This window comes from Poecilia mexicana, unplaced genomic scaffold (assembly GCF_051168715.1).
Source record: "Poecilia mexicana isolate PSO_F unplaced genomic scaffold, ASM5116871v1 scaffold_18, whole genome shotgun sequence".
Lineage (NCBI taxonomy): Eukaryota > Metazoa > Chordata > Actinopteri > Cyprinodontiformes > Poeciliidae > Poecilia > Poecilia mexicana.
In genome coordinates, this window is record NW_028263387.1 from 24,499,827 (window position 1) to 24,514,852 (window position 15,026).

At 41.2% G+C, this 15,026-nt stretch overlaps 1 protein-coding gene across 1 annotated transcript; it reads left to right on the forward strand.

Annotated features, from left to right (window-relative positions):
* Positions 1-1,836: 1,836 nt before the first annotated feature.
* On the forward strand, positions 1,837-14,627 carry LOC106928797 (uncharacterized). The gene is made up of 8 exons (XM_088016101.1): positions 1,837-2,951; positions 5,973-6,158; positions 6,245-6,913; positions 8,344-8,404; positions 8,489-8,559; positions 11,420-11,474; positions 12,252-12,437; positions 13,492-14,627. The coding sequence occupies exons 1-8, from the start codon at positions 2,735-2,737 to the stop codon at positions 14,132-14,134; spliced, it is 2,088 nt and encodes a 695-aa protein (XP_087872227.1). The 5' UTR covers positions 1,837-2,734; the 3' UTR covers positions 14,135-14,627.
* Positions 14,628-15,026: the final 399 nt, after the last annotated feature.

A 15,026-nucleotide genomic window follows, 5' to 3' on the forward strand; every position in this document is an offset into this window, starting at 1 on the left:
TCCATTGCAGTTCTGCCAAATACATCGATTTTGATACAGCCGAAAAAACACCTTATCCTAGCGCAAAAACTTTTTATCAAAAAAAGTGAGGTTATTTTTTTTCTAAATTGGCTTGTTTCTGCTAAGTGGGTATATTTTCGTTATCCAGGTTGCGCAGTATTATGGTTAATGGACACAATGAACAGTTTACAGCCTGAACCATCATTTCAAAGAGTTACATGATCATGTCTGCAAGGGTTTCAGGTATTTTCTGGGTCTCTTCATGGTGGGAACTGTATGAAACCAGGACTTCATGTACAAGAAACACTGCTTCTCCTCCTCTGTGTTACTCTCACACAGAGAGAGGGAGAGAGAGAAAGAGAGGAGGCGGAAACCTCCATCTGCCCTGCTCGGTGACCGACCCGTCATCCTCAGGAACCGGGAGGAGACGGATCTTCTCCTCGCTTCTCTCCCTTCTACTTTATATAACACTGGATGCAGAAACGGGAATAACAACGGGAGGAAGGATGAAGTGAAGAAGTAAAATCAGGAGATTTAATATGGATGAGATCTATAGTCTATATATAGGCTATGCCCCGGACTGCACCACCGCCGCCGCCGCCACCATCTGCCCTCATGGTACCGGTAAGTCACGGAGGGAAAAGCCGGGGATCGACTCGTCCCGGGGCGGGTTGGTCCCGGCTATGACCGGGCGCTGATGCTAACTGACCCGTGAAAAATGACTTCTGAGGTCTTGTGAGGTCGGGTTACCGTTCAGCCATGTTGCAGGAGAGGGGGCGGGAGGGAAGAGGAGCGGAGGTGTGTGTGTAACAGTGTGTGTGTGTGTGGTCGCGCGCTGACACCTGCCCCTGTTCCCGGTAACGAGAGGCAGCGCGAGCGGAAACCGTTAGAGCCGTTCGGAACTGAACATCCCAAAACCCCGCGAGATGACTTTCTGACTCGGCGTGCCGGGGAGTGTGAGCGCCGTTCAGCCATGTTGCAGCAGGAGGGAGACGGAGGGAGAGAGGTAACCGACCAGCTAACGCACAGCGGTGCTCCGGGGGGCTCTGACACCGACCGACCGACCGACCAACACCGAGGGGACCGGAGGGGAGGGGAGCGAAGAGGAGGGGGGGTTGTGGTGAAACTGGTGTCCGGTGGATTCTCGCTCCCCTGCCGGATGCGGCGGCAGCAGCCCGCATGGTGTCGCCTAGAGACAGGGGCGAGAGGCTGAAGGAAACGGGGTCGAGGGTAGCGAGAACACCGAGGCGAAAGAACACAACATGTTCCCGTTATATACTGAGAAAAAATACTTCGTTTTGATGTTTAAGGTTTTACTTAAAGCAACATGTTTGGGGTGAATGTTGTCTTTAAATATTTGTTGAAGAATAAATCATTTTAAAAAATTGCATTATATTTTATAAATGTAACTTTGTAAAACAATCTGCTTAATTTTATTTTATTTTTTCTGCTTAAAAAGATTTTTTTTAATTATTTTTTTGTGTTATAGTATTTGCAAATGTTCATTATAATTTGACAAAATTTGTTTTCTTGGAAAAAATAACATTTACAAATATTTATTTTTATTTATTGTCATTTTATTTTTTAATACATTCTTTATAGTTGTAATAATGAATTTAATTATATTCTTTGTTTTTTATTTTTAAATTTAACTTACATATGACTTTGTATTTATTTCTCTTAATTGATTTATTAATCAAATTTTAATAATGTTTTATTTAATCTATGTTGCTTTAATTTTTTTTACCTTAACGTATTAAAAAAAGTTTTTATTTGATCTTTTTGCTATTTTTTTGTACCTTTCTTACCACTTTTTTGTTAAATTTGCCTTATTTATAATATTTAATTTACATTTAATTTTGTTATTTATATTTTACTTAATTTGTTTGTTAATGTGAGAAATGTATTATCTTATTGCTTTAATGAGTTTAATAATAGACCTGAAGGGTCATAACGACAGTATGTACACCTAAACATTTTTTAAAATTATAAATTATTCTATTCTGATCCCTTATTATATTTTGATTTTCATGCCATGTTTGAATTTAACTGTTGTGACAAATTTTTCAATATTTATTTTCTATTTCATGTGTATACAGTTAGCTAAATGTACATATAGTGTCTGCATGTGGTGTTTAGGGCAGAGACAGGATGGCAGAGCATGAAGAGATCAAGACTAACAGATGGTGGCAGGCTGAAGTGACGATTATTGATCGTAATTGATGATTGCTTGTCGGTGGGAAGGTCAGGGCGGGAGATGACACAGCAGGGTTTGTTACCATGGCGGTAACAGGAAAGATTTATCCTCTTATTATTATTAGGCTCTATCTGTTTAATAATTGATTCATTCACAGATTCACTTTGTTCGTGTTCCTCTTCCACTTTCTCACCCTCGTCCTCCTCCCTGCTCATCTTCCTCTCTCCCCGGCTTCACCTCGCTCCCCTCCATCCGTCTCTCTTCTTCTCTGTCTTTCAGGTCAATGAGAGGCAGCAACAGCTCGCTGTGAAGAGCAAATCCTCCCTCTCCTCTCTTCTCCACCATGATCTCCTCTCTTCCATACGTTAGCCTTCTTATTTTAGCAGTGCTGCCTTCCTCCTCTTCCTCCTCCTCTTTCTCCTCCTTTTCTTTCTCTCTTGCCCTTCTCTTTCTCTGAGTTTTGACTCTTGATTTTTCCTGTTTTATTTTTTTATTTTTGTTTTTTCCGTCAAACACACACGCACACACTCTTGTGAGATGAAGCGTGGGTCGAGTGTGTTGCAGCCTCCCTCTGATGCAGCCAAACGACACACACACCCCACTCTGACAAAGACACACTCCGGTGATGAGGCTTTGTCGATGAGTGTGTGTGACGCGCACGCCGCAGGTTCGAGTCCATTCCCAGCAGCCACCTCTCTGTTCAGCCCTGATGTCAGCACCAAGATGGCGTCTGACCTCCTCATCAGGCTTTCAGGTAGACACACACAGATTCATCAGTTTACACGGTGAGCTTCATTTCTGCACTTCTCCAGGATTTGACCTTTTTTCACTGACTTTAAAGTCAAATTATTTTCATTTTGAGACATTTCAAGATCACAAATGTTCTCAAATTGTGCCAGGATGTTTAGATAAAAACCCTTTAAAGATTAGCTATTATGCTTTCTTTAACAGATCTATGTATGCAAAACAGTAAATCTAAGTAAGCTGGTGTCGGCCACGCCCCCCAGCTCAACGTTTACACACGGCTGTGAAAATGGCTGCAATCAGATATGCAATTATACAACCATACATCTTTGAAAAGCAGAAGTGGAGCCTCTTGCACAATCAACTATGCAGCAAGTGGTTTCTGGATGGTAATCAATCAGTCAATCAAGTTTATTTGTAGCACATTTCAACAACATGGCAGATCAAACTGCTTTCCATCATAAACACATCATCAACAATTGTGAAGTCCAATAACATTAAATTTTGTCATGTACCGTCGTTAAAATCATCAACATGTTGGTCAATATTCCATTTATTATGGTTCTAAAGCAACTCTAAACAGCTGGGTTGTTAGCCCTGATTTAAAGGAAATCAGTGTTTCAGCTGTTTTGCAGTTTTCTGGAAGTTTGTTCCAGATTTGGTAAGTCAACAACAAAACACTCGTCTTTTCCAGCAGCCGTCGTACAGCAGTAAAACCAGCTGACCAAACGTGCTGGAGATCAGCTTGGGTTGCTAGGTGGCAGGTGGCGTTCTGTTGGGGTTGCTAGGTAACAGTTCAGCGCCCGTTTAATGTGATGTAACAATCAGAAGGTTTTTGAAATGGCTCATTTTCCAGACACCAAAAAAACGCCTGGGTGATTTTTTAAAGTGCTTTGGTTGTTTTTAGAAGCAGTTCAAACCCAACTGGAAGATCTAATTTAGAAATATTTGCAGTATATTTATGTTTGATGGTAAATATGACTGTTTGTTACTCGCCACATTGATCACAGATTATAATTTGGCATCCAGTGAGGCTAAGGCAACGGTGTAGTAAAAGTAATAAAGGAAGGACTGATTGATGTATTTTGGCAGAATCCAGATTAAAAACTGCTTTGACTTCATTGATAAAACAATATTTAAGCATAAAACTGTTATCTTGAAAGTTATACGTATGGAGTTTAGAGGGCCACATAAAATGCCACAGTGTGCTGGATTTGGCCCCTGAACCCTGAGTTTAACACACATGCTCTACAGAAAGCAGAAAAGCTCTGATTATAGGGAAAGTGTTAAAAATCATTAAAATTTGGGCTACCTGGGCAAAGGGAAGCTTAACCTGTCAACATGTCTGCTGCAGAGCGGCAACAGATGGGGAGAAATTGGGAAAAGTTACCTGATTTAATGAAATATTGCTGACTCTGAGGCCCAAGTGCAGCCAATTTATTCCAGCTGTAACTGAAAAACGATCCGGCAGACAGGCAAAGCAGCAGCAACCATCGAAGAAAGCTGTCATCTCAACCGAGCACATGCAAATTCCTCAGACTTACAGAGGATTAGGGGGGGAAATGCACCAAATCTTTGGAACAGAGTGGCATTTATTTGGCAACCTGGTAAATTACCAAACCTAAAATAATCTAAAATTATTTCCTCACCCAAACCTCCTGGATCCAGAAACGTTCCCTAAAAATAGCAGAAGAACGCTGTCTGATTATTTGTATTCTCTGCACAGCCAAGTTGGATTCTTTGAGCTTTGGAAAGCTACTGAATTTTTTTTTAAATATTGCACAACTTTTCATACACCTTTAACTTTTTAACTTATTTTTGGATAGAAAGTGAAAAGACAGTGGCTAGAAACAGATACATGGAGCATTAATTAGAGCAGCAGATGAGAGAATCAGTTCATAACTGTCTGTCTTAATGGTTTAGGTATATTAAGGTATATAACTTAAACCTTAATATACCTGCATATTATGCAGGTATACCCAGCCCTGTCACGATAACAAATTTTGCTGAGCGATTAATTGTCTAAAAAATTATTGTGATAAACGATAATATTGTTTCAAGACCTTTTGACACTGATTTAATGGAAATGACGTAATAATGCATGCGATTTCCTGCCATAGATAGAAACACTTTATTTTCAAAAGAACACATAACACTAGAACTGATAAACTAAATAAACAAAACAACCAAAAACAAAAATAAAATGGATTCTCAGTCTCCATTAACAACAAACGTACTTGAATAAAAACTAAGCAACATAAAGCCAAAGTGGGAATAGATACTGCATTCAACCAAAAGAGTGCAGATATGAAGTCTGTAAACTATATTACCCTTCAGTAATCACTAGATTTAAATAGAGAAGATGGGCCATCCGACTACCTGATGCAGTAGTTCACACTGCACGATTTTTTGCCCCTATTTTCCCTTTACGACAACCTTAGATCGTTGGCCTAAGATTTGGCCAACAGGATTTTATAATGGTTGTTTATAAAAAATCAATAATATGGGAATGAAATAGTGATGATTGGCATCCATCCATCCATCCATCCATCCATCCATCCATCCATCCATCCATCCATCCATCCATCCATCCATCCATCCATCCATCCATCCATCCATCCATCCATCCATCCATCCATCCATCCATCCATCCATCCATCCATCAGGCTAGTGCAAGTCTTCAGAGGTCAAAGGTTAAAAGTTGGACTATACCCCAACAGGCCAGTCTACCTCAGGATAAACCAGTTGCTTGGCTGGTCATTGGTTGCAACTTTAACGTCTAAATTACAATCTGGTTGGACGATTAAGGCTACATTTAAAAATAATATCAAACCGGTAACAAAAGGAAAGAAGAAAATCTGATGACAACCTCAAATTAAATTATCATAATTTGAGTAAAATGGAATAAAATCCCAGAAAACTGGATGCTATCACCCTGCTATGTCATGGTATCGTCAGGATCTCTGCCGACCTTTGACCTTTCGGGGTTCAAGTCTGTCCTGTCAGCTGAACTCTCTCTCTCTCCCTTCAGAGGCCACCCAGAAGGCCCAGATGCATCCTGGGAGCCAGGAGGAGGCGGAGCAGCAGGACGAACCCGGCGTCGCCCTGTCACCGGACGGCCCCGGTGCTAGTCCCGAGCCGCCGTCGCTGACCCACACCCCGGAGGGAAACGCCGTCACAGACACCCTGGCCTCAGACCTGCTCAGGAAGCTGGCAGGTACAGACAGACTGACCGACGTTACAGAAACGTCACCATGTTCACAGATAATAAAGAACACTTTGTCATGTTTCCTGGTGTTACAGAGCGCCAGGATGTCAGCGGCCACATGTTGAGGCTCAAAGAGGAAGAGGAGCCTCTGGAGGTCGACGCCATGACCCCAAGTCAGCCGGTCGTCAAGGAGACAACTCATTCCACGTTAAGGATGGCGAACCACCATCTCTTCACTGTAAAACCAGAAAACCAGTTCCTCACCAGGAATAACCCAGCTGACCAGTTGCACCCTGGAGCCAATATTTTGGACCAGTACAGCTTTGGTCTAAATGCAGCAGATGGATTTTCTTCCTCTAACCCAGCAGACTGCTTCTTGAACGCATCAAACGGTTTTCAGTTTCAGGTGAAACTGGAGGATTGTTCAGCTCCTGAAACCGCAGTGGAGGACCTGCTTCACCCCAGAGCCAAGATGGACGACCTTCGTCCTGTCAAAGCAAAGATTTCAGAGAAAACGTTCAATGGAGCTAAGATGAGCAACAAGTTTTTCTCTGGTATCACGAAGGAGAGCCAGTTTACTTCAGCGGCCATGTTGGAGAACGGGATTGTATCTGGAGCCAAGATGGCCGCTCAGGTTTTCTCTGGAGCGAAAATAGAGGAGCATTTTTTCTTTGGAGCCAAGATGGAGGACGAGTGCCTGAGAGCAGTCCTGTGGCAGGACATGTCCGTCAACCTGGCCTCTACGCTACTGCATCAGCTCTCCGGTAAGATAATTAATCACTGGTTGTTTTCAGGTCAATACGTTGCTTTTCTTCAGATATAGAGCAACGTTTATTCTCCAGGGTCAATGTGAACTCAAGTGAAACCCTAAAATGGAAACCTAGAAAGAAAACAGTTACTGCAACAAACTGTGGTTGAGCCGATGAATTTCATGGTTGGTTAAATTCACTGTCCCATGATTGTGATATTCTGGTTTGATCAGGGGTCATAAGATTTAACCGACCGAAATGGAGATCAGAACCAAACTCAGCAGAAATTGGGTGTAGAAATACAAATTGATTAAATTACATTTGAGGTTTTACCTTTTTCTATTGGGGATGCCCGTGTTTTAGCCTATTGGTCCGATATTGATAACCAATGTTTGCTTCCATCTTGCTGACATTTAAGTTTCATTAGGGGCGGGGCTAGTCATGTGGTATTTGTTCGGTCATGTGACTATGATAGTGATGCAGCAAAGGATTGTGGGGAGTTTAGCTGAATCAGAGACGCAACATGGTTGTTGTTTTTTGGCAAAATGGTAGGGAAATACATATAATTCAGTAAATGTCAGGCATAACTGTAATATTAATTTTGAATATAGATATCTAGCCACATCTTTATATTGTTGCAGCCCTACTTTCTATAATTTATTGTGATAATTGATGAAAATACTGAACTACCAAGAGAAATGAACCAACCTGTTGAAGGTTCAGCACCTGGAGATCTATGGTTTGTGCTGTTTGTTTATACTTGTTAAAAAACAGAGTAAACTTGATACAATCTGACACCATAACATGTCAGAAAACAAAGAAAAGCTCAAATTACAGCTGGGCGATATGGCTGAATAACATACCATCGTACAAATGTTTTTGTCTATTCATAATTATTCATTTTTTTCTTTAAATATCTGAAATACTGCCAAACCAGTGGCATGATCTTTCCTTGAAACTGCTACTGTGCAAGTTACTCAGTAGGTCGTTGCTAGGTAACCAAAGAGTGAGTGAGTTGCTAGGTAACCAAAGAGTGAGTGAGTTGCTAGGTAACCAAAGAGTGAGTGAGTTGATTCCACCAATTTAGCTTAGCTAGCTGTGAAAGGTTGTGAGAGCGACTAAATCTCCCAGAATGCTGTGCGGTTCTGGGTCAGAGTTAGTGAAATTATTAAACATTTTATCGGATTTATTATCTATTGATATTGATCACGTGTCTATTGCAACACATATTGTTATTGAGTTATTTTCCAGGCTTAGCTCAAATGTTACTGTAAGACAACTGAAAATCAATTTGGAAAAAATCGATTGGAGCTTAACAATCCAAATAACAGCTGAGAAAGCTGACAAACTCAGTCAAAGTATTATAAACCTGCTGGTGAAACAACACATGCTGTCTGGGCTTTAATTGATGAGTTATAAGATAACTTTTTCTTGGTTGTCGACAGAGAAGGTCAGTAAGTCCAGCTGTCAGCAGGTGGAGAGGATGGCTCCGCCCATCAGAAGCAGGTAGCATAAATAATTCCTACAGATAACCTCTCCATAAATAAATAAATCTCAGTTATGTGCCTGACTCTGTCTGTCTGTTTGTAGTCCTGCTCTGAAGATCAACATGGACCCCGTCCCTTCCTCTCCACTGTTGAGCGCCAGAGAAACCCCACATGGTAATAAACCCTGCTTTGGTTTGTTTTGCTTTTATTTAGCAGCAGAACAAACCCGAATGGAACCAGGCCAACATTTCTTTCAGATACCATCAGTATGGGACGATCTTGATTGACCAATCACAGACCAGCGAGCAACAGTTGGTGATAGTTTTGTTTTGGCATTTATGAATGTTATTCACTTTAACATGAACTAATCCAGATGTTAACCTGAGATCTGGTTTGGGGAAATATTGGTGAAACCCAATAAACCTGTCAGAACGGGCTCAACTTAGTGAAGAAACACACGTTTCTGTAGAGACAGAAAAGTGTGATCACTGGTTTTTGGTTCTATATTTAATTTCTGGTTATATTATTGTTAGGCATGTGTTGACATTAAGCCTGTTACTATGACAAATTTAGCTGGATGATAAATTGTCCCAGAAATTACTGTGATAAGCCATTTTAACTAATATATTATTAATAATAATAACGTATTAATGCAAGTACACCCTCTCAAATCTTGAGTGTCTACAGAACATATAACTGCTGGACTATCAGGCGTGAAAACAGCCGCCCAGCCTCTGTTCCTGCCACAGCTGTTCCACATCTCCTCTGATTGGCTCACCTGGTTCCCATCCCAATCTCCACTCCTTCCTCAGTATATCATCTCTCTTTTCTGTTACTTTCATAAGGGTTTCATGTTGGTGACAGTCATCGTCTGTCTTTATGTTTAAATTATTAAAAATCCCCCACTTCGCCGCTCTTCGTCATGTTGGTTCCAACTAAAACCAAACCAAAAAAGTCCAGTTTGGTTTAGTAACAGCCTGACTGAATCTAGTTAGAGCTTTTGTTGTTCTCACAGAGATAACCCACCTGTTATCTGATATTCACTGATAAAGCAGTAGTGTTTTTATCTGAATACAACACAAACACGCTAATGATGCAGAACACAGCACCGCCGGTTTTTCCTACAGGATGCGTAGGTCTCTCTCTGTTGATAGCAGTCTCTTGGCTCTGTTTTCTTTTAATTAGACATTTAATTAAACATGGAGTCAACATTATCACTGATGTGTCTCACCTGTCACTCCCGACCTTATTTTGAATAATAAAAAGTGACACTCTGGCAGAAACGAGGGCTGAGGAGAGCTGAAATATTGATGGAAGCGAATTTAAAGTGAAAGCGGGTTCACCAAAGGAACTGTGGGAGATTTAAACGGGTTTTATGAAACGGGAGAACAAAAGAAGAAAGGTGAATCTATAAGACGATGATTAGCAGAGTTTGAGACAGAGAGATGATCCTTCAGGGATCGATGTTTAAGATAATGTCTCCTTGTTGGACCCAAATCCTTCCTCCTCTCTGTCAAACCGTCTCTGTGTTAATAGAAACACGACAAAGAAAAACAGAACAAAGAGAGATAATACAAAACTGGATGGATGATTGTTGGATGGATGGATGATGGATGGATGGATGGATGATTGTTGGATGGATGGATGGTGGATGTTGGATGGATGGATGGATGGATGGATGGATGGATGGATGGATGGATGGATGGATGGATGGATAGATGGATGGATGGATGGATGGATGATTGTTGGATGGATGGATGGTGGATGTTGGATGGATGGATGGATGGATGGATGGATGGATGGATGGATGGATGGATGGATGGATGGATGGATGGATGGATGGATGGATGGATGGATGGATGGTGGATGGATGGATGGCTGGTGGATGGATGATGGATGGATGGTGGATGGATGGTGGATGGGTGGATGATGGATGGATGGATGGATGATGGATGGATGGTAGATGGATGGATAGTGGATGGATGGTGGATGGATGGTGGATAGATGGTGGATGGGTGGATGATGGATGGATGGATGGTAGATGGATGGTGGATGGATGGATGTAGATGGATGGATGGTGGATGGATGGTGGATGGGTGGATGATGGATGGATGGATGGATGATGGATGGATGGTAGATGGATGGATAGTGGATGGATGGATGGTGGATGGATGATGGATGGATGGTGGATGGATGGTGGATGGGTGGATGATGGATGGATGGATGGATGATGGATGGATGGTAGATGGATGGATAGTGGATGGATGGATGGATGGTGGATGGATGATGGATGGATGATGGATGGATGGATGATGGATGGATGGTGGATGGATGGTGGATGGATGATGGATGGATGTGGATGATGGATGTGGATGATGGATGGATGATGGATGGATGGATGTTTTGTCAGCAGCTGTCGGTTCTTCCATCTGTAGTTAAATCCATGAATCAGTTAAATTATCAGTTTATTTATTTATTTCCCGTCTTTTCTTTGTTCTGTTTTTTTCTGTTTTCTCGTGTTTCCCCGATAAGCTGGCGTCTCCTTTTCGTGCTAAATCTTCCTGACTAGTTGGCATTTAAACAACGCCTGGCTCGGCCCGGCTCGGCCCGGCCCGATGAACCCGGCTCACATGCAGATAGTTTTCACGCCTTCCACATGTGTGAATCCGAAGTGCAGACTGGAGCAGGTTCAGACAGAGGACTTTGTTAATAATTATCCTCTGTCAGATTCCCGTCTGATCCGACACGGCGTCATAAAAACTGCCAGGGAATTTGTTCCTCCAGACGCCTGCAGTGGTTTTATTGTCCCTCTGATTGGTGATGTTATTGGTTTTTAATGACCGTCTTCTGCTGCGCTGCTGTTGTTTGTGTTATGGATTAATGGACGCGTTGCCCTATGGCTTATAATAAAGATGCTTGTGAAGTTAAATTACCTCGTCAACGACAGGTTTGACAACAATAACTTCACATCATTAATCCACTCATTCATGAATCTGTTTGCAGGATTATAAACATATTTCCTTTTTCTCCACAGAAACGCAAACCAACGTCGTTAGAGATCAAACCTGGGGTTCTTCTTACTTCTTCAGGTAATTTTCACAGATTCTGCCCTTTCAGGAATCATAAAATAAAGCAAAGATAAATTCAATTTGTCAGTTTTATTACTGGAATTAATTTAGCAAATCATTTAATTCCCTCATTTAGCTTTATATGTTCCATTACTCCTCATTTTGATTAATTTTTTTAAAGCACAAAAACACAAATAAATTTCAAGTGATAAAAATATGTACTAGAACAAAATTAGGTGTTTTTTTTCTACATCCTTTACAGGATTAACTGCAGTAGCAAAGTATTTTTGAGCAGTTCTGTCATATTTTATGGTATATCTGGATAGCAGAGTGCTATCTGTAGTTAATAAACATATTACAACACTATCTAAATCTATAAAATACCGAATATTACTTCTGTATCATGTAGTATTAGTTGGTGTATCCAGCCTAATTATCCAGAACAAGCAGTGAAATCTCCTGGTTTTACTTTTTAATTTTGTACGTTACAGAAATATGTTGTGAATTAATACAGATATTAATATCACCTTTACGTGACCTAGAGCCCATGTAGTTCCCGGCTCCATTTAGGTCCAGTTGGTGCTGGAACGTTTTATTAAAATAATGAGCCCACTACAATATCATCTGCATAGAGTCGAACTCACCAGTAAGGATGACTGTGTTAGAGGCTGATTTAGTAATGTAAACTGTCGGTCAGATATAACTCATGACAGACACAACATTTATGACGTAAAGCTCGGGTCCGTTACCATGGCAACAGCCTGTTTTAGTTAATGAATACGTTTTCATCCATTTTAGGTGTCACGTGTGCGGCTTTGAGACGGAGGGCCACGCCCTTTTCAAGAGTCACATGACGGAGCACCGCCAATGGGAACACGGCTCCTTCTCGCTTCACTGCTGCAGGTGCGACCATTCGACCAATCAGGAGGCGGAGATGATGGCCCATGTGGACACGCACATACACGGCGACACTGGAGAAATGAGGTCAGCAGGTGTCCTTTTCTGCAATTGTTTTCTTCATTATGTTTTAATTTTATTTTCAGAAAACAAAGATGTTTAAACATTTCATAACAAAATAGTAACAATGTTTTGAGTTTTTTATGGTTTTTGTAGCTTATTGTCACATCCTGAAGGGTCATTGGCTTGAAATTTTACCTAAACGTCACAAACTTTTGACACATTTAATATAATTAAGTACTTGTATTTTTTAAACAATACTGTTTTAACTAAAAATCTTTGGTTTTAGCTTAAATGTTTTTTTTAATGTCTTGAATGTAGTTTATAGGAACAGATATTATAAATAGTATCGTGGTCAGAAGTTTACATACTCACTACAGGCATGAGTGTCATTACATTTTTTATATTTAGCTTCATTTTAAGGGTAAATGACTAAATTAATAGTTTAAATAAATGTTTGAAATTATACAAGCAGATTTAAATATGTATATATAACAAGTAATATTTTGATTATTTCTTTAGAATAATTTAGATACAAAGAAATGTGAGTAGTCAAATTTTCCACAAATAATTTGGAATTACAATCCAAACACTCCAAAAACACAAAATATTTTCAGGTATTTTTCCCCAGTTTTAGTGCAAATATATTAGAACTTGAAATAAGATAAAACTAAACTACAAGTAACTTTTCAACAAGACCATGGAGCTTGTTTTGAGTGAATATTGATGAAAAGCTGCAGATTTCTTCATTTGTAATATGGGAAAAACATCTTGTTTCCTAAACTATTTAAATTGCTTTGAGAAAGGCATTTGGTTGGTTGGGCTGAAAATAAATGCACACCACACTTTTCAGATTTTATTTCTAAAGGATAGTCAGTCAATAACATTTCAGCAACAGGACAGTCCACCATAAAATCACAAAAATAAAACACCGTCACTAACAGAAGAACCAGAAATGTTTCATTTTCTCTCTGACAATAAATCAGAATTTGTCTGATTTTCTGTCAGATTAAATCCTAAATAAAGACGATAAAGTGGCAGAGTTCATAACGTTCGACTGTGAATGTTTCTCATCGTCCAGACGCCCGGCTCCTCTCCCCGCCGCCCCCAGCCGAGCTCTGCCGGTCGCCGTGGCAACGCAAGCGGAGCAGAGCACCTCCGAGCATCGCTGCCGCATCTGCCAGAGGTCGTTTCCCGGGCAACCGGAGCTGCTGGCCCACTTCCAGGGTCATCGCCAGGGCAACCAGTACCGGTGCGACCGCTGCGGCCACCTGACGCGGACGGCCAACAAGCTGGTGGAGCACGTGCGCGTCCACACGGGCGAGCGGCCGTTCACCTGCGGCCTCTGCCCCTACAGCGCCAAGCGGCGGGACAGCCTGCGGCTGCACTGCAAGGTGAAGCACGCTAACGCCAGCGCTAACGCCAGCGCTAACGCCGACGTGCACACTCACCGGACCTACGCCCCCCACGGAGACGGTCAGCGCTCCAGCAAACACGTCCGGCGGCTGCACACCGCCTCCTCTCTTCCTCGCCCTGCTGCTCCTCCTCTCCCTCCGCTGCTCTCCGACCGCGCAGGATGGAGGGATTTATCTCCTCTCCTCCCCATCACAACACTCATCTCTCTGAAACCTCGCTCCTATTTCTCCTCCTCCTCCTCCTCTTCCTCACCGCCCTGCTCCAACAAACACTCCTTCCTGGGTTACCTCGGCCTCACTTCTTTGTAAATGTTTGCTCTCCTCTCATCCTCCCTCCCTTCTATCCGTCCTCTGGACTATAAAGCGATGGATGTAAAGTCACCCAGCACTACGTATGAGAATGTCAAACAGCGCTCACATAGGGAATGTTTTCTATTTATTCTACTTTTGCATCAAGCTCGTGGTTTTGCCTGCTTTACTCTTTCATATAGCCACTCTACTCTTAGCTAGGTGACCGTGGGACATATTTATCTATCGCCCGTCTCTCGTCCTCCAGAAATACTGAACCTAAAGATCCGGATTATTTCGTAGTGAAAAACTGTTTTATTTGGATGAAAAGCCTTTCTGAATGAAGTCTGGTTAGTCACTGAAGGAAAGGTCAGATTAGATCAGAGGAGATGCCTCCAGTTTAAAGAAAATCAAGCTGAGCAACATTTTTTAAGTTCGTCTTTCAGAGAAGAGAAAGCTATCATGAAGTTAGCGTCGCTTAGACAGCAGCTAGTCGGATAAAAGAGTTATCCGACTAGCTCACAATGACATGAAAAAGATCTTTATTTACATTTTATGAAGAACAAATTCAAACAAAAATCACAGTTTTGTACAAAGTCTTTATGATTCGAGACTAAAATCAGATTAAACATGCAAATAGTGTGAGAATAAAATCATTAATATGACACTAAAGTCAGAATAATACGAGAATAATGTAATAAAATGAGGATAAAATGATAATAACCTCTCTATACCATGACTGCAGGTTTCTAGTGTAATGACCAACTTTCTGTTTGTTTCCATCTCATTTTGTGTGAAGTCGCCTCCAAACTTACTGTCTGATTTTTATTTCCTCTTGACTTTAACTTGAAATCATAAAAATATTTTAAAAACTTTTTTTCCTTATAAATTAAAAGAGCTAAAATCCAGACTA